The sequence below is a fragment of the Paramormyrops kingsleyae genome, chromosome 18 (genome assembly GCF_048594095.1).
Source record: "Paramormyrops kingsleyae isolate MSU_618 chromosome 18, PKINGS_0.4, whole genome shotgun sequence".
NCBI classification, from domain to species: domain Eukaryota; kingdom Metazoa; phylum Chordata; class Actinopteri; order Osteoglossiformes; family Mormyridae; genus Paramormyrops; species Paramormyrops kingsleyae.
In genome coordinates this window covers 4,561,193-4,588,220 of record NC_132814.1, presented here as the reverse complement: position 1 = coordinate 4,588,220, position 27,028 = coordinate 4,561,193, and the positions used below count along the sequence as shown (strand labels likewise).

Sequence of the window (27,028 nt, the reverse complement as noted above, 5' to 3'; positions counted from 1 at the left end):
GCTAGGATCTGAAGGGGGTAAACCTGGCAACACGTACAGTAGTGGGTGGAGCAGCACCTGCTGTTCAGCGATTTGGGGAAAGGAACAAACATCAGGCCTACCTTTGCTTTGACTTAACAAATGGTCTCTCTCTTTGTCTGTGTGTGTGTGTGTGATAAGAGTTTTGGGGCCAAAGGTTCACTGTGAATGTGTTCACCAGTGGTGACTTCTTGATTCCTGAAGCTGGAGTTTTAGACCTTTCCAAAGCTGGTTTGACCTACCCCTGTCAAAGATAAATTAATTTATGCAAAGTGCACATTAGTCTAATTTCACCATTACTTTGGTTTGGGTGCTTATATTAGAGGTAATCAAAGAACACCTTGTGAATTAGTTTGGAGGTCATGTTAAATGAGGGAGTGGGTTGAGCTGGGATTGGGGCTGTCACAAAGGTCACATGCATCTGTGTTTGTCTGTTTATCAGTCTGGCATTTTAAAGCCCCTTTCATGCACATTTAGTGCTTTTGGACTGACATCGGCGACCGGACCTGCTGTGATGAGACCCTTCCGAAGGTGCCCTGACAGTGTTGGAGGTTCGACGGTGCAGCCAGCTTCCAGCACTGCCCTCCAGGGGGCGATGAAGGGATCTCTTTCCTGCAGTGAAGTGTTTGCTAAGTGACTGAGGGATATGGGAATGAACCGACACGGATGGAGGTGATGTGACCACGACGGGGGTCAGAGGTCAGAACTTATCGTCACGCTGGGCCTGAGCTACGCCGCTTTATTGTTTGTTTTTATCCCCTTTCTGAGAGCAATTAATTAAGTGCGACTGAAGGAAATCGGATGAAAGCAGCATGCTGCCCTGGGAGTGCATGCAGACAGCATGTGCACAGGCATTCCTGATGAGATTAGCGTGACGTCGCCGCCCCCCCCATCCCGCCCCTCGGCGCTGCTTATAAGCGGCTGATCGCGGCTGGGCCCCCAGTGTCTGCAGCAGGCCGTCCACGCAGCGACGCACGGCCCTTTTTGAAGTCTCTCTCTGTCCTGCTGCCCCTCAACCCCCCTCTCCCCACTCCCCACTCCCCCCACCCCTCCCCCCCATGGACATCTGAAGAAGCTGCTTCTGAAGGGTGGCCGGCATTTCACTCCCACCCCTCCCCCCCAGTCTCTCTCACTCTCTCACTCTACTTTTTCTTCCAAGCTTCCCTCGTCCAGCTGGCTGCGTTTTCTCTCGAGGACGGCACACGGAGAATGGAGAAGTCCTGGGCTCCCGATGTGCTGGGACCCGTGGGGGACGGCAGGCGGGTGTCTGGTGAGATGGGCCCCGGTAGCGGTGGCGGCGGCGGCGGGTTGCTCCATTGGCGCTGTGTCCGCCGCTGGATCCCTCCGCCTTACAGGGAGGAGCTGGTTCAGCTGCTTCGCCTGACTGGACCCCTGGTGAGAGCAGAGTGGATGGGGGGCCCAGTGGCCGGGGGCCCAGTCCCCCATTTCCGTCATTGGCACTTTCTGTCTGACTGTCTGCCAAGGAGGTGCCAGGGAGTTTGGGGAGGGGGGGTCAGTGTATTTACTTTGGCCTCTACAGGCGATGCACTCTTAGTTCACATCATTTGGACCCAGAAATGTCTGGTAAATTGGGCACCAATAAGAGAGAGGGTGTGTATGTGTTATCTTTATATTTTACATTGTGGGGACCAAATGTCCTCACAATGTGATAAAAACCTGTTACTTTGACGCTGTGGGGACCACCTTTATGGTCCCCACAAGGGGAAACTCAATTTCATAAAAATCTGTGATTGCAATCAAAAAACTGAAAATGCCAAAAGTCTTGTATTTTGTTTGTTTTGTTTGATTACTTATGGTTAAGGTTAGGGCTGGGTAGGGGTTACGGTTGTCATTGCAAGGATTAGGGTTTTTCCCATAGAAATTAATGGAAATTCCTGATAAAGATGTGAATACAAACACGTGTGTGTGTGTGTGTGTGTGTGTGCAGGACTAGAAACATAGAAACTAAACTGCAGCATTGGAGGAGAGAGGCTGTCACCCTTTGCTCTCTGTGTTGTCATGGTTACACAACTTGCGCTGTCGCCAAGGACGGCTAGCTAGTCGACTCGCAGGTGCCGTGAAGGTTGCTGAGGCAGGCAGAGCTACTGGCATTGTGGTTCAAATCCAAGCCGTGACTATGTTGCCATGGTGACCGGCTGACTTGGCGTGCCTATGTGTTCCCTCGCATCCCCATGCTTCACGATTTTCATGGCGCTTCCATCACCTGCCTTTGTTTTTCCAGCTGGCTTCTCGGATCCTGAACTTCCTCCTTCCGTTTGTTAACGCCATATTCTGCGGTCACCTAGGAAACGCAGAGCTCGCTGGCTTTGCCCTGGCGTCTGCGGTAAACTTTTTTGTTCACTCATTATATCACCTGTACTTTATATTGTATTTTATGTAGTCTTGCTCTTTCGTAAGTTAGCCACTAATTTGTTAATTCACTATAGTAATTTTTTATGGGTGCTTTGAATGTATTGTTATATTTTTGTGGTGAAGATTTGGAGCCTTGAGGTTAGAGGGCCAGGACTTAGACTGACACTGGTTCATCTTAACCTTTCAGACCATTAATGTCACCACGACTGCCACTGGCTATGGACTAGCCCTGGCATGTGACACATTGGTGTCACAGGTAGGTGTCAGTGCTTTTCATTTAAATTTACTTAGTGTATTAATGCACCAAAGTTAGAACCAGTACCAACATCACACACGGCATAGGTGAAAAATCTATTGCTAAGTGACTCGATAAATGAAAACATGTCGATCAGCCCTCAACGTGATTCAGAACAGAAATACCAAAGTTAATTTGTTAATCAAGCATTGACATCTACTGAAGCTTTTTTGCTACATTTCGTTAATACATAAATGATTTAAAGTTGAGCTGTTGACGATTGATTACTTATTTTTTCCCTGACTGTAGCTTGCAGGGTGCCTGGAGATTAACCTCCTGCATTTACATCCTCCAGATGAAAAATGTAGATGCTCAGTGGTGACTCATAGCTGTGTATTAGATCAGTCAGTAGAAGGCTGCTCTGATTCAAAGCCCCACTGTCTCCTCACAGACCTTTGGGGGTAAGAACCTGAAGCGTGTGGGTGAGATCCTGCAGCGCAGTGTCCTCATCCTGCTGCTCTTCTGCCTGCCGTGCTGGGCCTTGCTCATCAACACCCAGTCCATCCTGATTGCCCTCAGGCAGGAGTCCCAGGTGTCCAGGTCAGACTGCAGCCGACACCGAAGCTTGGGGTTGCATTCCTGCTCAGCGAACATACAGTATACGTGCTGTATTTCCTTGCCTTTGAGTTGTTGATCTTGATTGACAGTTTCATGTAATTCTTGGCCAGCACTTTATCGTTCTATATCAGCATCTCTCAACCCCCCCTCCAGACAGTCCACATTTTTGCTCCCTCCTTGGTCCCTTGCGATTGGCTGGGTTCTGGGAGGGAGCAAAAATGTGGATTGTCTGGGGGGGGCTCTGAGGACTGGGTGGAAAAACACAGGTCTATAAGTCCCTTTACGCAGCAGTAGGGGTGCATGGGAACCTGGGGGCTTGGGGGGGCTTTTCTTTCATCAATAGTTTGCAATACGCATTCATTTTGCTCTCTGAGGTACAAACACCTCCTGTGGTGATAAAAGTGGAGGAAACAGTAGTTTTCTGCTGTTTGTTGTTGTTCTTGTAGGCCCTTGAGTTAATTAAGATCATTATCCTATCTAGTAGAACAAAAAATAAGAGCTACATATAAAAATTATACATCGTAACTTCTCAGGTACATGGCTGGAAAATAAAGGTTAGGTTTCGCGTGCAAAAGACAACAAAGAAAATCAATTTGTTGATAACCTAGTTGCTGACAAAAATGCTACATAATTTCACTAAATGATTTTTTAAATGAAAAATGAGTTGATAATGTTGAAAATACTTGAAACATAAATGTTTTTTTTTTCAGGAAGGGATGAACTATTTGAATCTACAATTAAAAAGTAGTGATGGGACTTCATTGGGAAACAATAACGTAATCTATTGGGAGTAGATTAAACTATGCTTTGATGGACTTTACACAGCAACCCCCCCCCAGGAATTAAAAGCTTCCTTTCACATGTAAAAAAAGGCTGGATCTTCTGAATGCCATATATTAAGTTAAGACGTAATTAACTTTTACCAACCATTAATTCAGTTCTGTTTGCAGCACCCGAGAAATGTAATTGATTTACTCAATGAACAGTTAAAACAATGTTGTCGTTTAATTAGTAGTGCTTTACATGAGTGCAGTGTGGAAAGACACAAGACAAGTTCAGGCAGACAAGTGAATTACTAAACCTAATCTTTAAAAGTTAAACTGAGACAAGGCACCATTAAGAAAAAGCAAATGTAATGCAGGGGAAAATTACCTAAAAGTCTTAGAATTTAAGATACAAAGAAACAGGAAATCAAAAAACATTCCATACCTCACACCGGCCAATTAAATGACATTAACAAACATGCTCAAGAGAAAAGTTGAACAAAAATAAGATTGATTTATCTATCAAATTTTACACAGAGGAGAACAAAACATAGTTGCGCAGTGCAGGGTCATGGCTTAGGTGTTTAAAGCACTTGCCTAATAAACCGGAAATCTGGGGTTCAAATCCCAGTGGTGGCCAGTGCCTTTTGAGGGTTGGTGTGTGGGTTCGAATCCCAGTGGTGGCTAGTGCCTTTTGAGGGTTGGTGTGTGGGTTCGAATCCCAGTGGTGGCCAGTGCCTTTTGAGGGTTTGTGTGGCTCAGACCCCTGTGCCTGTGATTGGAGGCTGGCTGAGAATAACTACGTCTGTTGGACCCAAACAAAGTTCTTAACCCCAAAAATGTGCCAGGGGTTCTGAATAAATGGTCGGACTCCAAACTTTGCTCTCAGCTATGTGTGTCTCAAAGAAGAGCAAGGTGGGATTCACTAAAGCAGGGGTGTCAAACTCCAGTCCTGGAGGGCCGGAGCCCTGTGTAACTTAGTTCTTTCCCTATTCCACCATAAATGATTCAGCTCAAGAGCTGTGTTGTAATTAGCACAAGGAGTTGAATCAGTTGTGTAAAATGAGGGTAAATCAAAAACTGTGCAGGGCTCCGCCCCTCCAGGACTGGAGTTTGATGCCCCTGCACTAAAGCATATGCAGTGCACCTCTACTCTGACTCATCCATCTATTTTCTAGCTGCTCATCCTGTTCAGAGTCACAGGTGGTCTGGAGCCTATGGGCTCAATGTAGAGAACAACCTGGATGGGGCCCCAACCCATTGCAGGACACACTCACACACCCATGGGCAATTTGGTAACATTTAGCCTCAGCATGTTTTTAGGCTGTGGGGGGAACCCAGAGTACCCCCCCCCCCAACAACACAGGGAGAACATGCAAACTCCACACACATAGAACCCCAGCAGAAACTCAAACCCAGGTCCCAGAGGTATGATGCAACAGTGCTAACCGCTTCATGATTCATGCCACCCCTACTCTGATTCATGCAAATGGAAAAAATAAAGCATCATTACATTGTACATATTCAACCCCCCATCCTTCATAAATGTTTATACACTGAGCCTGAGACCATCACAATAAGCAATAACAGGCCGCTTGTACTCATACAGCACACTGTGATTTGCACCCCATTGCACCATTGGTGCCACTCAGTCCCCCACCTTTCCCTGCCTGCAAGACCTTCTCTTCCAAAACGGCTTTAATGGCAGCGTGCCGCTTAACTCGGTGTCTTTGCATTTTACAGCATCGCCCAGCTTTACGTGACTGCCTTCCTGCCCGCCGTGCCGGTGAGGAGCTGTGCTAGCTGCCAACACTAGGGGGCGGGAGTGAGCTCCTGTGTGTCTGCTGATGAGTAGCACTCTATTTGCCATTATATTCAACATAGTGCTCCAGTAAGGACACCTGTGTCTATTAGCATGGGCAACAGAGGAAACAGCTGTATGAATTAATGGACTGTATTCTGATGAGTGACATAAAGATAAGCCCTGATTGCTGATCTCTTTTTTGGTCCATACAGGCCATGTTTCTTCACCAGCTGCAGGTGTCCTACCTCCAAAACCAGGTACAAAGCTTGTTCTGTTTTAGATCTCACACTTGTGTTCAGACCTTCTCCCATGGCATAGGTTGAGGCCAGGCAGAGTGTGGGATACCAGGAGCCATGGAAGTGTTCTTAGGTTTTTTGCAGAAGGTCGTGTTGGAGACGAGAATCTCACCTTGCATTGGAGCCTGACCTTCTGGTGATACTGAGCAGACCCTGACCTTTATGAACCAAACCATACTTCACGCGTGTCCCTTAGAGGTGTCTTTCCCAGTGACCGTAACCTGTGTCCCCTCAGAAGCTCTGCCATTTCCCAGCATTCCTTGCTGTTTCCAGCTGGGCCGCCCAAACCTCAGCTGGACTTATCTGCGTTTATGCTGGTTCCCCATAAGCAATTGTGGAGAGCATAAGATCCTTCTGCATCAGGCCTGATGAACGCAGACTAGGACAGAATGTGCACTAACCTCAGATTTCTGTTCCCAGGGGATTATTCTTCCCCAGCTGTATGTGGCAGTATTGACCAACATCATCAATGTGGTTATTAACTACGTCCTGCTGTTCTGGATGGAGTTAGGAGTGAAGTAGGTGTGCTGTGTGCTGTCCTCTTATAAACACCGTCCTCTTTGAGAGCACTTGAATGACAGAGTACACACATTCATGCTGTATTACAGTACATGTGTCACTCTGGTGGTATTTGGAGTGTATGTCCTGAAATGCTCATGCCTTTCTCTGTACCTGTTGTGTGTCCATACAGGGGGTCAGCAGTGGCCAATAGCCTGTGTCAGATCTTCATCTGCCTCTTCCTGTTTGCCTACATTCGCTGGAAGAAGCTTCACGTGAAAACATGGGGAGGTGATTGTGAGAGAGAGGAACTGGTTCAGCCTCCAAAACAGGAAAACTTGGAATGTAATACATTCTGAAGGACTTTCAGATAGGGGGGGGGGGTCGTATAACTGTGTCTGGTTACATTTTACTCAGATTTTTTAGAGACGATGGGATGACCAAAGATTTTCCCCGGTCAGGTTCTTTGAATGTACATTACTTTTTGAATGAGCTGGTGGAAGCTGATCTGTGTTACTCTGTCTCCCCCTACAGGCTGGTCTACTGCATCACTCCAGAATTGGGGGTCCTTCATGCAGCTGGCCATACCCAGCACACTCATGCTGTGTTTTGAGTGGTGGATCTATGAGATTGGTGGCTTCCTGGCAGGTACCACAGCTCCCCCTGCTGGGTGACCTCAGCATTTCAGCAATACGTGACCTGCTATCATCAGATCGACATGCTATTGACATCGGGGCTAATGCACAAACAACAGAGGGTCACAAAACCATCATAGGTTTTTCGCTATACTTTTAAAAATGTTTACACTTGCATGATTGAACTACAATTTTTTTCACACACTATTACTCATTTAAACAGGATTTATACGGGACTAATCCAGGCTAAGTACCCTGCTCAAAGGTACAACAACAGAACCTTCCAGATACCTAAACCAGCAACCATCAATTTGTGAGTCCATGTCCTTAACCAGTACCTGTAACTGTTGTCTCTAGGGTGGTTAGTGTTTTTAAATGGTTTTTCTTCAGTATAATTAATTACTTGGTGCAGGTTTGTACAGCTGTCTGATTTCCAACCTTACACTGTCCTCTGAAACATGTAAAGGTATAGCCACAAGCTCAGGCTTGGGCACAAACCCAGCACATGATCCGCTCACACAGCCCACTCGATCGTCTGAGATTTAGTGACGTCCCAGATGCTCGTTCACGTTTCTCTGGAAGTACTCGAACCCGTTGAATGGTCGGTGCTTAGAATCGCAGGGATCTCCCATCTGTGGCTTTGAATCAGTCTGCAGGTCTTTTTCTGCTTTTGAAGAAATCCGGACTGGGAATGGTGCCGACCTGTTCTTAGAGGATATTGGGGGATTTGCGTAGCCATGGTGATTGACCACTGCCTCGGGTTCTTTCTGTTCTGTCTCTAACTGTTGGCAGGGATGTTGGGCAAGGTTGACCTGGCTGCGCAGCATGTGCTTCTTGAGCTGGGAGCCATAACCTACATGGTGAGTCGACCCCCCACCCCCCAGCATTCATTAACTTCACAATAAACCATGGCGTGTGGTGAGATAATAATTACAGATGCTTACAGTGCTGACTTTTCAGACGGCAGTCTGATTGACAGTTAATGCTCTATCTTGGGACCTTGATGGGGATTTCATTTTTTTAAATTATTTATTTAATTTATAAAAAAAAAAAAAAATTCACTTTCTTTTATTTTTGATGGGGATTTCAAACAGGCCCAAGAATGATGCACATTACTCTAACTGTGTTCACGCCTCTCTCTGAATCATGTACTGTGTCTCATGTGATCTTTTCTCTGTGCATCACTATGCATTTTCGTGTTTTATGTATGATCACCTTATGTGTGTATGATTACTTGCAGTCACGTTTGTAGATCCAGTAATTATATCTGTACTGTGTCCATAATACTGTTCTGTCAGTAATCAGGTCTGTACTCTGGAGTAATCTCACCTGTGCTGTGTAAGTAATCCGATGTATGCTGTGTCTGTAGTAATCGGTGTGCTATGTCTCAAACTGCACTCACCTCTGTGCTGCATCAGTAATTGCCCCTATAAATACTGTGAATACTCACCATAGTGTCATGTCAGTAATTGGCCGTACTGCATCTGTACTGTTTCAGTAATCTTTGCATTCTATATGAGTACTCATCATTGTGCTTTTGCCTGTAATCCGCTCTATGCTTTGAGTACTCACCCCTGCCTTGTATCAGTAGTAGGCCCTGTGCTTTGAGTACTCACCCCTGCATTGTATCAGTAGTCGGCTCTCTGCTTTGAGTACTCACCTTTGTCTTTGGTCAGTAATCTCTGTCATGCTGTGCCATGCAGTTCCCTCTGGGTGTGCATGCGGCAGCTTGTGTGCGTGTGGGCAATGCACTGGGCGCGGGGGACACTGCCAGTGCCCTCATCACCAGCAAGGTGTCCCTGGTCTTCTCTGGTGAGTCCTCCCACCTCGGTGTGGCATGGCAGTGTTGGTAGGCATTACCCACCTTTAGCTTCGCATTAATGGTGTGTAGAACAGTATTTATGACAAAAAATAATATGTTAGTGTATCTCCTATAAGCTCTGGCCAGCCGCAGTTAATATTTATCTCTTAATTAATCTGTTTATGCATACAATGGCTGGGTAAATGTTAGACTCTTCTATGTATGTATTTACGCTAAGCTGTGTAGTTCTGCTTTGGTAACGCATTGACCCAGTTCCTTCACTGCCTGAACCCAATGCCCCATCACTGCAGGTGTCATGGCTGTGCTCCAGGGCGTGGTCCTTGCCTCCACCAAGACCGTCATTGGCTTCATCTTCACCAATGATACGTGAGTCCCCGCCTCCTCCCTGGACCGGCTGAAGCAGAGGCTTATGGGATGCTGTGGGCCTCTTTGAACCAATTATCTTTCTGTGATGCCTTTCAGGAACATCGTGGAGTTGGTGTCCCACACGTTATATCTCTACATCTTCCTGCAGTTCTTTGATGCTCTTGTGGTGAGGCATTAAGGCCTACTCTCTGGGGATCTTTACGCCTGACTACAAAGATATATTAAGCCCTTGAAGCACAACAAGGCTGAGTTTAAGTCATATTAAAATTCATCTGCACTGTTTAATCAGCAGTTTAATCATTCTGTGACTACTTACCCAGGGCCAAGGTGAATTTGGAGACTATCCCATGATGCAAAGGGCTCAAGGCAGGGGACATCTTGGATGAGATGCCAATCCATCATAGGGCACACATTACACATAAAATGAAGACATCACAGCATACCCAGAGGCATCCCACTCAAACATGGAGAGAAAATACAAACTACACACATAGCCGAGGGTGGTGATCAGACCCTCACAGAATGGGGTGATGACCCCAACTCTGGTTGACCCTGCCACTCTCACTCCCCAGTGTGTGAGCTCTGGAATTCTCCTGGGTGCTGGAAAGCAGAAGATCGCTGCTGTTGCCAACCTCATCTGTTACTACAGCATTGGTCTCCCCACGGGCATTGCACTCATGTTCGCTGCAAACATGAGGATATTTGGTATGGTACCCCGTCTTTCAGGATGATGACATAAATCAGGGAGATGAATTTTAGGTCGTAACTTTGCGTGGATTTCTGTCTCTCTCTCAGGGCTGTGGCTGGGCCTTCTCATCTGTGTCATCTTACAGGCATTCTTCTTCATCATGCTCATCTTCAAGCTGAACTGGCCTCATGTCACAGAGGAGGTAGGAAGCCCAGGAAAGCTTTTTCTCTGAGCGGAAGGAATCTGTCACTGAACTCATCATCCAACAGGCCCAGAAGCGCGCTGGGAAGGGCGGCCGGGTGACCTGTGTCGGGCCCAGGCCACCCATTGGAGGAGAGCCTGTGATTGACACCCTGGTCCCGGAGAACTCACCAATGGTGGGCCAGATGACAGAAAGCATGCTTGTGAGTAGGGTTCCCATGAGATCACTTTGATCCTACTGATGCTTTTACTTGGTTCCTCAAAAAAGAGACAATTCTTACCAATTGTATAATCTGTCATAATTTTTATTAGTATATTATGTTTGTATTTTATGTGACACGAGATTTTTGTTGACATCCAAGATGCATATTGTAACATACTTCTGTTTTAGTTTTATATTGGAACTTCATTTTGTAATTGTACTATAATCATTTTGCGATATAACACTTTAACACCGAGGCAGTCTGGTCTTGTTACTTGTTGCGTTTATGGATTTTATACTGTAACACTGTAACGCTGTCCTGACGGCTGGAATTAATGCTGCACCGTTTTCCATTCCCATGATACTCTCTCGAGGCAATTTTTTCTCTCTCTCTAGCTGCCAACTGTGAGTGACAGGGTCAAAGACGGCGACTACAGCCAGGCGGACACAGAGGAGCAGGCGGGCGAGATTCGGGGAGACACGGGTGCCCAAAGCAGCCAAGAAACCCCCCTTCCGCTGGTCCAGCTGGTGTTGCGGCGGGGTCTGACTTTGGTGGTGGCCATACTGGCTCTGGTTTCTGGTATTGTGGCCCATCTTACCTTTCCTCCCCCAGAACCGGGGCTTCTAGGGGACAACTCCACCCTCGCCTGGGGTGACTCCCCAGTGTCAAACCCTACACCTCTTCCCAACACCACCCTGCAGGAGTGAGAGTGCTACCAGTGCAAGCATGAACTTCTTCCTGCCCCTTGTGTCAGTTCTGCAAACCCACATCCTCTGAGGAGGCTGGTATGGTGAAACATTCCACTCTCTCTGTCTGTCTCTCTGTCTGTCTTCATGTCTCTCTCTGTCTGTCTCTCTGTCTGTCTCCAAGTCTCTCAAGTCTCAAGTCTCGTTTATTTATATAGCCCTTTCAACTACAACGTAGAGCAAAGGACTGTACATCCGAAAAGAAGTGAAGATAGAAGGCATAAAAGCAAACAGACACATAACATACAATAACAAATTCAAGAATTAAAAGCCACAGAATACAAATACGTTTTCACACGAACTTTAAAAACATCGACTGTTGGAGCAGATCTAATATCAGGGGGAAGCGCATTCCACAGTCTAGGGCCAACTACTGAGAAAGCTCGATCCCCTTTAGTTTTAAGACGTGTTCTTGGAACAAAGAGCAGTAAACAATTAGAAGACCTTTGTGACCAGAGTTCATAAGCACCAAGTCCTTGATATATTCCGGGGCCAAGCCATGAACAGCTTTATAAACATACAACAACACCTTATATTGTATTCGAAATTTTAACGGCAGCCAATGAAGCCGTTCTAAAACGGGGGTAATATGCTCCCTTTTCTTAGTACCAGTAAGTAGTCTCGCGGCAGCATTTTGAACCAGCTGCAATTTTGAAATAAGAGACTGACTAAGTCCTACATAAAAAGCATTACAATAATCCAATCGGGAAGAGATAAAAGCATGAATCACTATTTCAAGATCGGCAACAGACAAAAATGATTTCATTTTCGCAATAATCCTCAACTGATAAAAACAATTTTTAACCACATTTTTAACCTGATGGTCAAACATAAGAGCGGAGTCAAAAATGACACCTAAATTTCTTATTTTAGGACGAACATTTGATTCCCATGTACCTAACAAATCGGTTAAACCACTGTCATCCTTATTCATCCCAAAAACCATAACTTTTTTTTTTTCCTAGCATTTAACTGCCTGTAATCACAAGGTCGTCGGTTCAAGCCCAGCCTCAGCACGTCTGCGGGTCCTTGAGCAAGACCCTTAACCCCCAGCTCCCTGGGCGCCACTACAGGTGGCTGCCCTTCACAGACAGCCTGCTCTACAAAGATCAAGTTGAGGGAGGCGTAAAAAGAATTTCCCCACGGGGATTAATAAAAGTGTCAATTAATTATTAATTAAAGGCAGCAAGAACAAAGAAAAAAAGAATAGGTCCCGAGATTGAACCTTGCGGTACTCCACAATCCAGAGGAACTGACTTGGATGAATAGTCCCCAACCCTAACAGAAATTGAACACCCCATTAAATAGGAGGAAAACCATTTTAAAACCGTCCCTCTCAGCCCCACAACATGTTCCAAACGATTAATAAGGATATCATGATTAATTAAATCAAAAGCTGCACTGAGATCCAGCATGATTAGCGCTCCTCTGTTACCTGAGTCTGCAATGAGTAACAAATCATTAGAAACTCGCAATAGAGCTGATTCAGTACTGTGTCCTGCCCGAAAACCAGATTGAAAAACATCTAACACCTTGTTTTTAGCCAAAAAAGAACTTAACTGAATTAAAACTACCTTTTCCAATATTTTAGAGACACAAGGCAGTTTCGAAATAGGCCTATAATTTTTTAAATCCAACGGGTAAAGAATAGGCTTTTTAAATAGGGGCTGAATAACCGCCTGCTTAAAACTTAAAGGGAAAAAGCCTGTATAAAGACTGCAATTAACAATTGCAGTAATACACGGCCCAGTACAATCTAATGTCGCAGCCAACAAATGAAAAGGCAAAACATCCCAACTAGCAGCTGGGAGTTTCAACTTACCAATAATAAAGCTAATATCCTTAGTTGAAACCAAGTCAAATTTCTCAAACGTGCTAATATTTTTGATAATAACTTCTGTCAAACCGTTCCAATCATGAAAACCTGATCTAATTGTATTAACTTTTTCCAAGAAAACATTTAAAAACTTCTCACAACACTCTATAGATGGTGAAATTGAGGCAGTATTTGAGTTTAAAAACCTGTTAATAGATTGAAATAAAATTTTAGGTGATTTTGAATGCTGTGATATAATTTTTGAAAAAAAGGAAGATTTAGTAGCATCCTTTACAGCCTTCTGATATCCTATACGTAATTCTAGTAGAATCTGTTTAGAGATCATAAGTTTATCCTTTTTCCATGCCCGTTCTGCTCGCCTACACTGCTGTCTAAGAGCGCGAGTTTGTTCATTAGACCAAGGCTGATAATTAACCTTACTGTACCTAGTCTTATATGGAGCAACAGAGTCTAATACTCCAGAACACACCGAATTAAAAACCTTAAGTAATTTATCTGGATCAGCCGTAATAGTTACAGACTCCAGCCATGATACAGCAGAAAGATTGCTGAAAATATCGCCAAACGCCTGAGGTGTAGACTGGGAGATAATACGGGAACGTAAGCAAGAAAGCTGATCCTCCACCCTTTCAATTTGCATACTTACATTAAAGGTAATAGGCTTGTGATCTGAAATACAGTCATCATTTACAACAACATCACAGATAGACAGACCTAAGGAAAAAACAAGTTCCAACGTATGTCCTTTTTCATGTGTAGGACCAAAAACATGTTGTATAAAATTAAATGAGTCCATCAGATCAGAAAACTCCCTCTCCAACGGCTTCCCAGGGCAGCAAATATGAATATTGAAATCCCCAACAAGTAAGATATGATCAGACAATAATAAGATAGTAGATAAGAACTCAGAAAATTCCTGAATAAAAACTTGGCTATACTTTGGAGGTCGATAAACAACTATTCCCAATACAGACTTATAAAACTCAAGTCTTATCAACTGAACCTCGAAGCTCGAGTAACAAGCGGTCGATAAACGGTGACATTTATACTGTTGTTTACAAACAGTAGCTAATCCCCCACCACGACCCATTGGTCTCGGTGTATTAATTAAAATGAAATCAGGAGGACAAATTTCCCCACATGAGCTCCACTCTTCACCATTTATCCACGTTTCTGTAATAAATAGGAAGTCCAAAACATTCTGCAATATAAAATCATTTAAAATGAATGTCTTGTTAGAAATCGAGCGCGCATTTACAAGCGACATCTGTAAAGTCTGTAAGACCGTTTGGGTCGCTGTATTTGCCGTCTTAGGATAGATCATGACTGTCGTCATGTCTCTCTCTGTCTGTCTGTCTCTCTGTCTGTCTTCATGTCTCTCTCTCTCTGTCTGTCTCCAAGTCTCTCTCTCTCTGTCTGTCTCCAAGTCTCTCTCTGTCTGTCTCTCTGTCTGTCTCAATTCTCTCTCTGTCTGTCTCCAATTCTCTCTCTCTCTGTCTCCTAGTCTCTCTCTGTCTGTCTCCAAGTCTCTCTCTGTCTGTCTTCATGTCTCTCGCTCTCTGTCTGTCTTCATGTCTCTCTCTGTCTGTCTCTCTGTCTGTCTCCAAGTCTCTCTCTGTCTGTCTGTCTCTCTATCTGTCTTCATGTCTCTCTCTCTCTGTCTGTCTCCAAGTCTCTCTCTCTCTGTCTGTCTCTCTGTCTGTCTCCAAGTCTCTCTCTCTCTGTCTCTCTCTATCTCACTGTATCTCTCTATCTGTATCTCTATCTGTCTGTCTCTCTCTTTCTCTGTTTCCATCTTTCTCCCTCTGTCTGTTTCTCCTTGCATTTACTACCTAAGTTTCATATAGGCACATAGAGTACTAATACCTCAATGAAACCTGCCTCTTCAATGCTCAGTGTAGCCAGATTTCTCTACCGTACCGGACTTGTGGCTGACTGCTGCGTGGAAACTGCAGAAAGTTTCTCTGGCAATGTCAAATCTCTATGTCAGGGTATTTGCACATCTTACATTTTATTAATAGAATCAGGTTTTCATGCTCATTAATTGTGTACACTGTACAGTTTATGTCATAGTATTGTGTAAATTTAAAAAATATATATTTTTGGTTCATTTTGAACACATGCAATCTGACTCCTCATAGCCTTTTCCTGGGCACTAAGGAGGCTTTTGGTCACTGAGTAAACAAGGAGATTAAGACAACTGATGGGCTCCTGTCTTTTTGTTCAGCTCTGTTTTGAACCCTTGGCTTTGTCTGCCTGGCTCCGGCATCCCCGCACAGTGCAATACCCCCATCCAATCAGACACCCCTCTACACAACCTACTCCCATCACCAAAAATGCAGAGTTCCTCTGCCCTGTCACATCTGTGATACTTAAGACTTACCTAAAACTTGTAGCGCCAAGACATGTCAGATTACTGGGCAACCCAGGACGATAACCCCCCGCCCACCCCAGCAACTGGCATGGGTCCAATACCTGCTAGCCTCGTAATCATTCATGACCTTTTCTTAATGATTAATGACCTTTCTGTAATGATTAAAAAACAGCAAGCAGGAGCGACAGACACAAAGTGCCAAGTCATGCAGCTGCAGTAGGACCTTGCTTAACCCAATGCGGATGAAACTAGCAGAGGGACGTAGGGCCGAGATAAAAAAAACAACAACCTCACCTGCTGTACTTTTCAAGGACAAATAGAAAGTTGATTTCCATGGCGTGCAAAAAAACATGGATCCGGTATGCTTTTTGCACATATTAACTCAAACGCGGATGGTGCGCACTCTTGTCAAAGCCAACCAAGTTCATAAAGGACCTGAGATGGGCAGGTGACACCTGAGGAGTAAGTGACACTCTCCTTTTGCTTGACCCATCCTCTCTGTCCTCCCTGCTCCAATGACAGGCTACTGGGGGCCTTTCAGTCAGGGTTCAATTTGAACCCTTGTTGGATATTTGTTTCTGTGACTCCATATGCGTGTTTGTTTCCGTGACTCTGAATGGACATTTGTTACTGTGACACCGTATGCGTGTTTGTTTCTGTGACTCTGAATGGACATTTGTTACTGTGACACCGTATGCGTGTTTGTTTCTGTGACTCTGAATGGACATTTGTTACTGTGACACCGTATGCGTGTTTGTTTCTGTGACTCTGAATGGACATTTGTTACTGTGACTCCATATGCGTGTTTGTTTCTGTGACTCTGAATGGACATTTGTTTCTGTGACTCCGTATGCGTGTTTGTTTCTGTGACTCTGTACGCATGTTTTTAAGTAATTCTGTATGCATGTTTGTTTCGGTGACTCCCTATGTGTGTTTGTTTCTGTGACGCTGTCTTCATCACGATGTCCCCACTTTGATTTTCTTCCTCCACTGAGTTTCCTGATGGTGCAGATGAGACAAAGGTGGAGCAAAGTATGGTGGAGCAAAGTATGAGTCTGAGGCTCATCTGAGGAGTCTGGTGAAAATCACATTAGCTGTGATTCCTGCAGCAAGCACCAGGAGCATGCAGAAGGTCGCCAGGCTCCTGCGCAGCACCAACTGCTGGATGGACAGCGGCTGGCCCTCCTTTCCGAGGGCTGCCTTCTCTGAACTCAGCTCATCCACTTCGACGTCATGAGCCTCCTTGGGACTGGTCTCCTCCGACATGACTTCCATGGCCACAGCTAGCAGACATGAATAAATGGATCAAGGTGTCACATCCTCAGGCTCCACCACCTCGCAATACAGTCTCGTAATAATAACAACAATATATTATTTATTGGTCACTGTGGGGACATTCCCTTTACACCTCCCCCAACTTGCTCTCTGTAGGTGAGAGGAAGCTGGCCAGGATGGGCAGCCACTCATAGCAGCTCCCAGGGAGCTTAGGGTTACGAGCCTAGCTTAAGGACCCACAGATGTTCCGAGGCTGGGCTTGAACCAACAACCTACCGATCACAGGCACAGAGGCTTGGCCCACTAAGCCGCACAGCTGTGCATGATGCTACACAAAGCAACATTCTGTGGGTGTGGTTTAGGTTATGTGGGTGGGACTTGGTCCACACGTGGATTGGCATAAAATATATAGGAGGAGCTTAACTAGGTAGGATCTGTATGGGTTTAGATTCTGTAATGAGATTGATGACAACACGGCTGCCCAACCCTGCTCCTGAAGGTCTACCACACGGCAGAACTTAGACGTAGCCCTAATTTAACACATCTCAGCATTTGAGCCAGCTATGTTGAACCTAATAACCTGTTGTTCTAATACTGAGATATTACTGAAGGGCCTGATTATCTGCATTAGGTGTGCTAAATTAGGGCTGCATCTCTCCAGGAGCAGGGTTGGGCAGCCCTGGATTGGAATGCATGGCTGGATCTTCTTATGGGTGGGACTTACGTTTTATGGGAGAGGATCACAAAGTGGTCTTACCTTGGATGGAGTCTTGCTTTTCCAAAGCAGTGCCCTCAACTGTTGCACAGTTTGTCTTCACACCTGACCGGATGAGTGCCTGTGGAAACGTGACAGAGCCAGATCAGTTCTGGAGATTACTTCTGCCGCTAATTAAGAGGAAAATCAGAACATGGCACTGTCCCCCCTGCATGATATACTGATGGTGGATGTTGAATATAAAGTTTTGACCTCTTCCATTGCCTTCTTCCAGTCCATTTTCATGAGAAGGATAATGAAGAAAGCGGATTGTAGCAAGACACAGGTGAAGAAGCCCGTCCACAGCCCTGGGGGACAAGGGCAGAGCAGACGGTACACAGGGGTATAATGCAAAAGTCAGGCAGTGGTTGGATGGCACTCAGGAGGAGGGAGATGATTGGATGAGACAGGCATGGAGAGACAATGACCTGCCTGTTGGCATCTGCCCTGGCACACTTACCCTAGTCTCCATAGTCCATGATAAAGATATTATTTACAATTTATGGTCATATCTGTCACTGGTACTTTTTTCCACTGGATTAGCTGTGGAATTTTTTGTCTTACCAACATTTTGGGTTTTCCTCTTATACTGTAAACCAGTGTTTCCCAGCCCAGTCCTTGGGGACCCCCAGACGGTCCACGTTTTAGCTCTGGTTGCTGGGAGGGAGCAAAAATGTGGACGGTCTGGGGGTCCCCCAGGACTGGGTTGGGAAACACTGCTGTAAATGCATGTAAAGGACTTTGAAATAAAAATGACTGATTGATTTGATGAGACTCACAAAGGAGTAGACAATGAATGAATAGGGTGGGGCAAGATAAATTAAGTGATCATATACGAGAGGAAGAGAGAACAAACTTCTTGCTGTTTTAGTAAAACTCCCCCACCATTTCCTTCACTTCAGCCCCGTTCCTTACCAATAATTCCCATCTTGGCGACGAACATGAGTGTCACGCCAATGGGGAAGCCAATTAGGTAGTATCCCACGAGGTTACACAGCGCACCAATCACCTGTTTGCCCACACCTCTCACGATGCCCCCTGTCACACCCTGAAAGGAACACACCATTGTGAAAGTCACACTAATTACACTAATTAATGGGAGAGAGATGCTACACACATTTTACATGACTTTTGGAAGACTAGCAGAGAATGACCTTTGACTGAATGACCTTTGACTTTAGACTGGTTGCTATGGGGAGCAGGCTGGACTAATCAAACACTAATTATAGTAATTATAAAGTAATTAGAAATCTGATGGAAGTATGTAAATGCCCACATCACACCCGTGTTTTGACCTCCATACCACTTCATCTTTCCGTTTATGCCTGTCAACTCCAAGGTCTTTTGTTTTTGAGTGACTGGAAGCTTGTTCTAACTACACAGAAGAACAATGAGAATCAAGTATCTGAAGTGAGGCGTCCTCACCGCTACGGCATCGAAGATGTGGAAAAAGCCATACATGAGCATCACCTCCGAGACCCGGGTAACAATCTCCCTATGGGACAAGGAAGAGGATTAGGACAAGAGGAAGAGCTGGAAAAAAATCTCTGAATGTGATGCTCATTCAGTTCTTGGTATTCATTCTCTAATAGACATAGTAACACAGATTTAGCAGTTAGCATTTACTGTACGTGACTTATAGTAATTTTACACCATTTCATCAAATTGTACAACAGACATTTTACTTCAGAAATTCTGGTTAAATAAGGATACAACTTCACCTGGACATTGCTGTCAGGATGTCCTAATGTTCTGACACTAACTTGGCATATTCAAGCGATGGTTAAATAGTTTTCTACCCTGGTGCATTTTAGAAGACTTTGGATTGCCGTGAATGAGGTACAGTCCGTTAGTGTGCGGAAGCCATCAACTCAACATTAATACATCACAGTTTAGAGAATTGAGGTTGTTTTCACGACACGCTTAAGGATACATAATGAGTCAGGGACTATCCTGATGGTGGGTCAAGGGCCCGTCTGCTTGCTGCTGTTATGTAACAGGGTAAAAGGCAGGGGAGGGGCCGGGACAACAGGCCGAAAAACCAGTGAGGCTGAGAGATGATGCAACACCGAGCACAGGAGGTGAAAATAATGGCTGGCTTGCTGCCCGTCGTGTGCCATGGCAATCGAAGGACAGACTGCCCTCCGCAATGAAATCTGAGCCTGATGCCTAGAGGAGCAGCGAAGAGACACAGGGCCACTCACCTGTCCGTCGTGAACATGTACGCGATCACGTCCTTCGAGGAGCCGATGGCTACTGCCACAAAGCACGAGACGAAAACTGCAACCAGGGAGACAGAGCTCTTATACTCCAATCTCACGCACTTACTGCAGCAACATATTTACTACACATTAGTACATAGAATAATGTGCATACAGAGCATTACACTTCATAAATTTTCTAACCTCACCCTGGGTCACTGTACTGAAGGATTGATTATAACTTTTGGGAGAGCTTGTCTTAAGTCATCAGGTATTTTAAGGAATTTGCAATACATAAATAAATCCTCCCAAACCATTGTACTCCCTCTTCCTGCCCATTCAAGGACCAAGGATTTTTATTTGACATTGTGGGCTACACAAGTACAACAAAATTAAGTAACTGTATCTGTAATCACATAAATAACTATACTATACTATACTATACTATACTATACTATACACACATAGGACATACAAATATTTATCTGTGGGAATTCCCCACATCTCTCACCTGCACACATCAGTGACACCTTGCCGGACAGTTTGGCTTGTTCCGGATTCCTGGCCCCCAGGGCGTTCCCTACCCGGACACTGGCAGCCACCGCAAAGCCTAAGGGGAACTGAAAGCATAAGCTACTGAATTAGAAGATTCCAGACTGTTCTTAGATCACAATTCTTGCTGGGCATGTAAGCATCAATCCTGCAGTTCAATAAAACACCTATATCAATTCTCCATAAAATTCCATGCCTTGTATTTATCCTGAATTTCACCAGTTGAGACATTATAATTCACATCTGTAATCTGTACTCCTGAAAGAGGACATCAATCATGTGTAACTTCTGCTGGCGTTTCCCTGTTACAACCACAAATGAATTTTATAAGACTCAAGTCAGCTCATTTGCTCAGAACAAGCTTACTCAAGGGGAACCAAATAAATGCTATTTGAAGCACAAACTGTGACATATTTTCACGAGATTCTTTGTCGACACAAAAACTCCAGGCAGCATCATCTCCTACCACCTTCTTTCTCATTCACTCACTTGATTACTCATTTGTCATACCTGATTCCTCAGCTCTCCCAGAAATGGGCATCTGCACTACTTGACTCTAAGCTGCAAAATCTCTATTTACCATTGCAGTGGGGCATCATGGGAAAACTCACCATATAGGCGATGGTTGACAGTTCATAGATCACAGATTGTGCGCCAAGTTCAACTTCACTTATCAGACCTGCAGCCAAAAGAGATTCATCTAATGTAAAAATAAATCACACGACACATGCAGCACAACCATAAATAACTGTGTAATTTCATTTACACAAAATCACATTAATAGATTGACAATGACAAAGTATTGAGGTTAAAGCAAAACTTTGGTAGAAGGATGCATCAGCAAGCAAGATATGTTACTAAAACACAAGAGAACAAAATCACAGCAAATGATTCGTCAGAAAATCATCCAATTGAGCTAGATGTTGCAACAACTTAGGAGGCAGAAGACCAAAGCCCCACAAGAAAAGCCAGAGGCATTGAGCAGATGATGTTAGAAGAGGCAGATGGCGAATCTGAGGGATAAACACAGTCAGTGTATTATGATGCCTGTCATATTACTGCCAAGGCATCACCTCACTCCCTGAATCCATTCTCAACAAAAGTCATGCTACATCCAGGTCTATGGGAGCCAGTGCCACCCGGTGGAACGACCTCTGACCTGCCAGGAATCCTCCAATCTCATAGGTCCACCACTCAAGACACAACATAAGCATGCTGGGAATGGCAAGGTGGATGAAGGGGCCCCATTCTTGCAGGCATTCCATGGACCAGCCTGTGGGCAGCAGACGATGGGAGTAGTTAGAGGTTCTCAAAGTTTCCAGATAGATCACCATGGGGGAGGGGGGGGGGGTTCTGATGTTGTGCCTTTAACCTGAACCACCCCAGTAACTGCTATGTGTGAGTAACAGCGACAGGGCCACAGTCTGTCTTATGGGGTGGGGAGGGGGGGTTATCCTTTAATTTGTCTTTAACCTGATGGCAGCCCCAAACCCAATAGCAACAAAGTGTGCATTTGGTACCAAGTTTACTTTTTTTGCACCTTCCTCTATTCCATCTCTTTATTTTTTTTGATGTGATGATGCAATTGTTGCCTGGTGCCCTGTACCCCTCGAAAGCAAGACCCCTGACCAGAGGTGGACATTTCTGGTCCAGAAAGTACAAATCCAGAACAAGATTTTGTTTCAACCAACCAGTTAAGTATAAAGAGTCACAGTCACAGAGTACTCAACTGGTTGGTTGAAACAAAATCTTGGTCTGGATTTGTACTTTCTGGACCAGAAATGTCCACCTCTGCCCCTGACCTAATACATCTGTCATTCCAATGTCACATACTGTATTGTTCTGTACCTCTTTAATCCCCCCAAAGGACCCCTGTCCCAGCCACTCTGCCCTCACCTCTCCATGTGGCTTTGTGTAGACCCTTCCACCAGATGTAGATGAACAGGAATACAGCCAGGGAGTACTGGGAGATAGAGTTGGCTGCAGCTGACCCGCTGTGGATAAGTAGGGTGTGAAAACTTCTGCTTCTGCTAGCCTCTTTTATTCAGATTCTTACAGGCAGTGGGACAAAATGAGCACATGTGTAACGTCCCCGAGTTCCCTGACCTCAGAGAACCTTGACAAGATCATTTGGAGCACTGAAGCCAGGCACTAAGAGGGATGGCTGAGGGTGGTGAAACTGGAGAATTCCCTTCATGTCGAATGTGCTGCATCTCTCCACACTTTTGTAGTATATTAAGAATGTGATTAAACCCAACGTCAAGATTCTCTTTCCCTGCAAGTTCTGCAAACCCGTGTAGAGGGTGGAGCTGGTGTGTTACTTGAGTGACAGGTGCCCGTCTATCTGCCTCTTTAGGTGGTACTCACGCCACTCCCAGGTGCAGTATATACAGGAAGACATAGTTGATTATGGCATTCAGCGCATTTCCTGCCGCGCCTGTTATGACCTGTGGCCATATTATACCCTGGAGGCCAAACAGGTTTTTGTTATGCCAACAGCGCTGATGTCATTTTTTCCATTTTTGGTAATGCCGAGTGTGCAGGCACCTCACCTGATTCTGGAGATACCGACACTGCAACTGGTACATGAAAGCTGCCTGTGGAGAAGGTAGAGACATGGTTTGAAAAGGTCTGAGGCACCTGCAGGCTCACGCCTCAACATTGAATCAGTCACAAAGAAACCGGAAGATTCAACTTACAGGCAGGGCAGGCATGAAGATCTTCACGTACAGCTGAGATAGCCTGTTGGAGGTACAGAACAGAAGATAAGGTCTTCGGTCTCTACCAAATGAGATGCATGATTGTATTGGTTTTTTCTAAGCAAATGTCCTTGTATAACCATTGTATTTGCACTTTATTGCAGGCAAACCAGTAAAATTTTCCATCAATCTATTTTCAGTAAGCTATTTATCCAATCTGTGAAGCAGATATCATCTGTGAAGCAGAACATCCATACATTCACACAGCTTAAGTAAAACCTTCAACAGAACATGGCCATTGCGGGAGCTGATGGACATGCACACATAAATGGGGAGGACATGATACATAAGGCACAAGCTACTGCCAGATCAGCATCAGAACCATGTATGATGGTGCTAAAGGGATTCCCTCATGGAAACGCTGGAGGGATTTCAGTTCCAAGCTTGGTTCCCACAAGATGGCCTTTCACTGATGGTAGGATAACTCACCTGGCCACCTCGGGATTTTGACGCACAGCCAGCAGGAGGGGCTCCGTGTTGATGAGCACTGCCCAACATGGGAAGCAGGCCAACAGCAAGATCAGAATCCCTCGCTGAAGGATCACGCCTATACGCTTTAGGTTGTTGCTGCCGAACGTCTGCGTAGAGGGGATAACATGAGCCAGAGGTGCAGACGTCACACAACTCTCCCAAAACTGCTTTTTGGTTACATCTGGCATCAACAGTAGTACATACAGCATCAATGAACCCTTGCAGGGAAATTTTTAGGTCCTCACTTTAGTCAGATCCCCTGATATTAAATAGCAAAGGGGGATAAGTTAGGCATCACTTTCCCTTTGCCCCTCTAGTATCTCCCTCAACATCTACCCAAGAATGGGAGCAAAGCAAAAATTCTCTTCTAGAGGTGGGGGACCCTGCATATGGCACAGATTCCACACAGGCCCCCAAACCTCACAATGACCTCCAGGAAGTATTATAGGAAGCTGGATTGGAGGCCCCGCCTTTCCAGTTCCTAGCCCCGCCCACCTGAGATATGAGCGTGTCACAGGCAGATGCTAGTCCAGACCCAATGGAAATGCCAGTGACGTTGATCACCTAAAAAAAAAGGCAGTGAGACATGTGTAAATTCATAAAAAAACAATACAATTCTTAAATTTCAGTTGAAAGAATTCCTTCAGTCAAACTAGGGACCATTCTGTACAGATCTATGGCAGTGTAGGTATACAGTAACCCTTAGGGTGCATCTGAAATCACATACTTGTTTGCTATGTAGTGTGCAAAGTGTAGTGTGCAAAGTGAGCATCATGTCTGAATCCTCAGTATAGATGAGACCGTAGGTTAATGGTACCCAGATGACATACTACTTTGTGCAAAGTACCTAAGTATGCAATCGATGGACGCTACGCTATCCCACAAAGCCAATGGAGCTATAACCAGAGATAGAGAATGTCACTCAGTCAGAAATTTAAGTCAGGATGGCAAAGGAACTGCCATATGTACAAAAATAAGTATATAACAATATCTAGTTACATAAGTTGACTTGATTATGTATTTTTTCATTGAAAGTTTTTAACAAGCTATGTCATTGGTAAACATCAGGTAATATGTGAGATGGAGAACACAGTATGTCCGAGTGCATGCATTCTGTTCTCACAAATACTTACAGTATATACAGTACTGCATTAACAGTCGAGTAGTAGGCTTCTAACAAAATTCAGTACATACTGAGTAAGCATGTGATTTTGTATGCAATCTTAGTCTGAGGGCATCACCATGGTGTGAAACAAACTTTAAAGGGTTCAGTAAGAAAAAAAATCAAGATAAAATGGCAAGATAAAGTAGTAAGTTCATTGTAAGAATGTGAGCTAACAAAGAGAAAACTACCAGCTTATTGAGGTGAAACAAATCCTGGCTCATCAGTTATCAAGGCCAAAGGGAAGGCGTGCGAGCCTTGAATCCTCACACCGGCTTTATTATAGACTTGCTAGAAATTTTATGGACAAAGTCAGGGGCTATAGGGCTAATAAAATGCCATGTGTCGTGCTTGCGGGGCAAGCGAGCCGTGGAAGCAGGCGAGAGCAGGCAGATGGACGAGTATTCAGGGGTTTATTAAACAATAGACGAACAAGCAGAGACATCCACTGACACTACACTGACAATACAATGACGGATCTGGGGAAGACTGACTCAGACGAGGACTAAATACAAAAGACAAGCTAGACATAACAGGACTCAGGTGATCACAATCAGGGCTGAACACGAGGTAACGAGGTGGGCGTGGCACACATCAGGAGCGGACGGAGCGGATCATGACATCATGTAGTAATGCTGTACTTTGCAATCTAATCTATGTGAAAAGACTCACAATATGGAAAATAGCAACACCTTCACTACATCTACAGTATATCATTCAAGGTGATTAGGCCCTGGATAGGGTCAATAAACCAGAAAGGACCCCTTCCTCTACTTTTAATAACAGTTTTTGTTAATCCATCTCATATCCACTTATCCCGTTCAGCAGGGATGTAATCGAGGGGACCCCCCCAGCCCCCACCTGCACCACGGAAAGTCTCTGCACGACCCTGCTGATCAGGGTCAGGGGGTTGGGGTACACCCTGGATGGCATGCAGGGGCGTTGCTAGAGATTTTGGGCCCCATGAAAGCATATCATATTAGGCCCCCCAGTCCAAACCAATCCAGTTATTTTCCTAATTTTTTAGGGCCCCTGTCACTCAGGGGCCCTTGGAATCGTCCTAGCTTTCCTCCCCCTTACTGCGCCCCTGATGGCATGTAACAATTTTATGCGAATTTGCATCAAGTATCCTTCAAAGGAGATTTTCCAGAATATGTACAATACTGAGGATCATCAAAAATGTCAAACGTATGGAAATGTTGCCACAATTTACCACTGTTGTAATCTCGAGCAGCGTCCCAGTGAAATGGCAAATTAGACAGGATTAACTGGAAATTATTGACGTATTTAAGAAACTAGGATCCTCGGACTTCTTGGTCGATTACCAATTCCAGTCAGTTAGTAGGAAATGCTTCCCTCACAACTCTGCCATATTTAAACAGGTTAGCATAAAAACTCGCGAACCATGGAAGTCTGAAAAAAGTATGTCAAAGAAAGGCGACTTACGGCGATGGCAAGAGCCACCCCTGCCAGCTCCATCTTCCCCAGGTGGCCGCAGAACACCGTGCTGACAATGCTTATTAGGAAGACCATCAGTTGAGAGATGAACTGCGGTCAAGCCGGGAGACGCAAGCATTAGCAACTTCCTGCCTATTCGATATTTCAGACTAAGTGCCGTTTGACTTTAAAGCGCGGTGTATTTGTGGTGTACAATCAACACTTTATTTGACTGATTGAACTGCACGTGCAAGACAGGACACCTCTGACCAAGGAACCAATTCATTCAGCGCAATTTTAAAAACTACAGACACTTCAGGATTATTATGAGTTCAGCAAATAATTTTTCAGTCTGTTGCTTACGGCATCCCGTTTAAAGGCATTTCTTAATAATTAAAATTTCAGTGTAAAACTGTGAAGGTGTGAATTAAATATAAAAATCAGATTCATTCTACGTTTATAAATAAAGGAGGTTAAACTTCCAGGCGGGGGATGTACGTCAGAAATCTCACCACGGGTCCAGCTAATTTTACAATTTGAATGACCTCTTCTTTGTAGTTAACCGGAATCCAGCTACACGCCAGTCGACAGCAGGCACCGCACAAAGCCCGAGAGTTCGCCCCGGGCTCGGTCTCAGGGACCCTGTCGCATTTAACGTCTCCATTCGCCTCCTCCATGTCCACCTGCTGCATTTATACAGTGCCTTGAGACAGTTTGCCGCAGTGTCCGGTCCGCTCCGGTCGCCCTTCTCCCTTATCAACAGCGGATCTGGTCCTGTGCGCTGCAGTTAAATCGCGGGAATGGAACCGGGCATGGTTAATAGAAGTTAGTTATTCCGGCGATCTGTCCACCCACAGACCTGACCTCAGCCTGTCATCGTCTCAGCTAAGCCTGCGCGACCGTATTGCACAAGGGTATATAGTTATGTTTTACCATATA

General features: G+C 45.0%; 2 protein-coding genes across 4 annotated transcripts; one reads left to right on the top strand and one right to left on the bottom strand.

Annotated features, from left to right (window-relative positions):
• Nucleotides 1-633: 633 nt before the first annotated feature.
• On the top strand, nucleotides 634-11,228 carry slc47a1 (solute carrier family 47 member 1). The gene is made up of 18 exons (XM_023790984.2): nucleotides 634-717; nucleotides 1,178-1,413; nucleotides 2,261-2,362; nucleotides 2,579-2,647; nucleotides 3,078-3,226; nucleotides 5,752-5,794; nucleotides 6,025-6,069; nucleotides 6,529-6,626; nucleotides 6,800-6,897; nucleotides 7,141-7,254; nucleotides 8,034-8,101; nucleotides 8,945-9,053; nucleotides 9,354-9,429; nucleotides 9,526-9,595; nucleotides 10,002-10,134; nucleotides 10,225-10,319; nucleotides 10,387-10,521; nucleotides 10,917-11,228. Exons 2-18 carry the CDS (start codon nucleotides 1,228-1,230, stop codon nucleotides 11,226-11,228), a joined length of 1,902 nt encoding a protein of 633 aa, XP_023646752.2. The 5' UTR covers nucleotides 634-717; nucleotides 1,178-1,227.
• LOC111833058 (multidrug and toxin extrusion protein 1) lies at nucleotides 10,603-27,023 on the bottom strand. Of its 3 annotated transcripts, XM_023790968.2 has the most exons (17): nucleotides 26,602-27,020; nucleotides 26,099-26,200; nucleotides 23,986-24,054; nucleotides 23,449-23,597; nucleotides 22,960-23,002; nucleotides 22,813-22,857; nucleotides 22,628-22,725; nucleotides 22,157-22,254; nucleotides 21,420-21,533; nucleotides 20,872-20,939; nucleotides 20,220-20,328; nucleotides 19,712-19,787; nucleotides 18,933-19,002; nucleotides 18,423-18,555; nucleotides 17,721-17,815; nucleotides 17,511-17,589; nucleotides 10,603-16,761 (listed from the first exon to the last, which is right to left on the bottom strand). In XM_023790968.2, exons 1-17 carry the CDS (start codon nucleotides 26,779-26,781, stop codon nucleotides 16,541-16,543), a joined length of 1,749 nt encoding a protein of 582 aa, XP_023646736.2. In that variant the 5' UTR covers nucleotides 26,782-27,020; the 3' UTR covers nucleotides 10,603-16,540. The 3 variants fall into 3 exon arrangements, with proteins under 3 accessions (XP_023646736.2, XP_023646737.2, XP_072558123.1); XM_023790969.2 differs by lacking the exon at nucleotides 26,099-26,200 and having other exon boundaries at nucleotides 26,602-27,023; XM_072702022.1 differs by lacking the exon at nucleotides 20,872-20,939 and having other exon boundaries at nucleotides 20,220-20,318; nucleotides 26,602-27,022.
• Nucleotides 27,024-27,028: the final 5 nt, after the last annotated feature.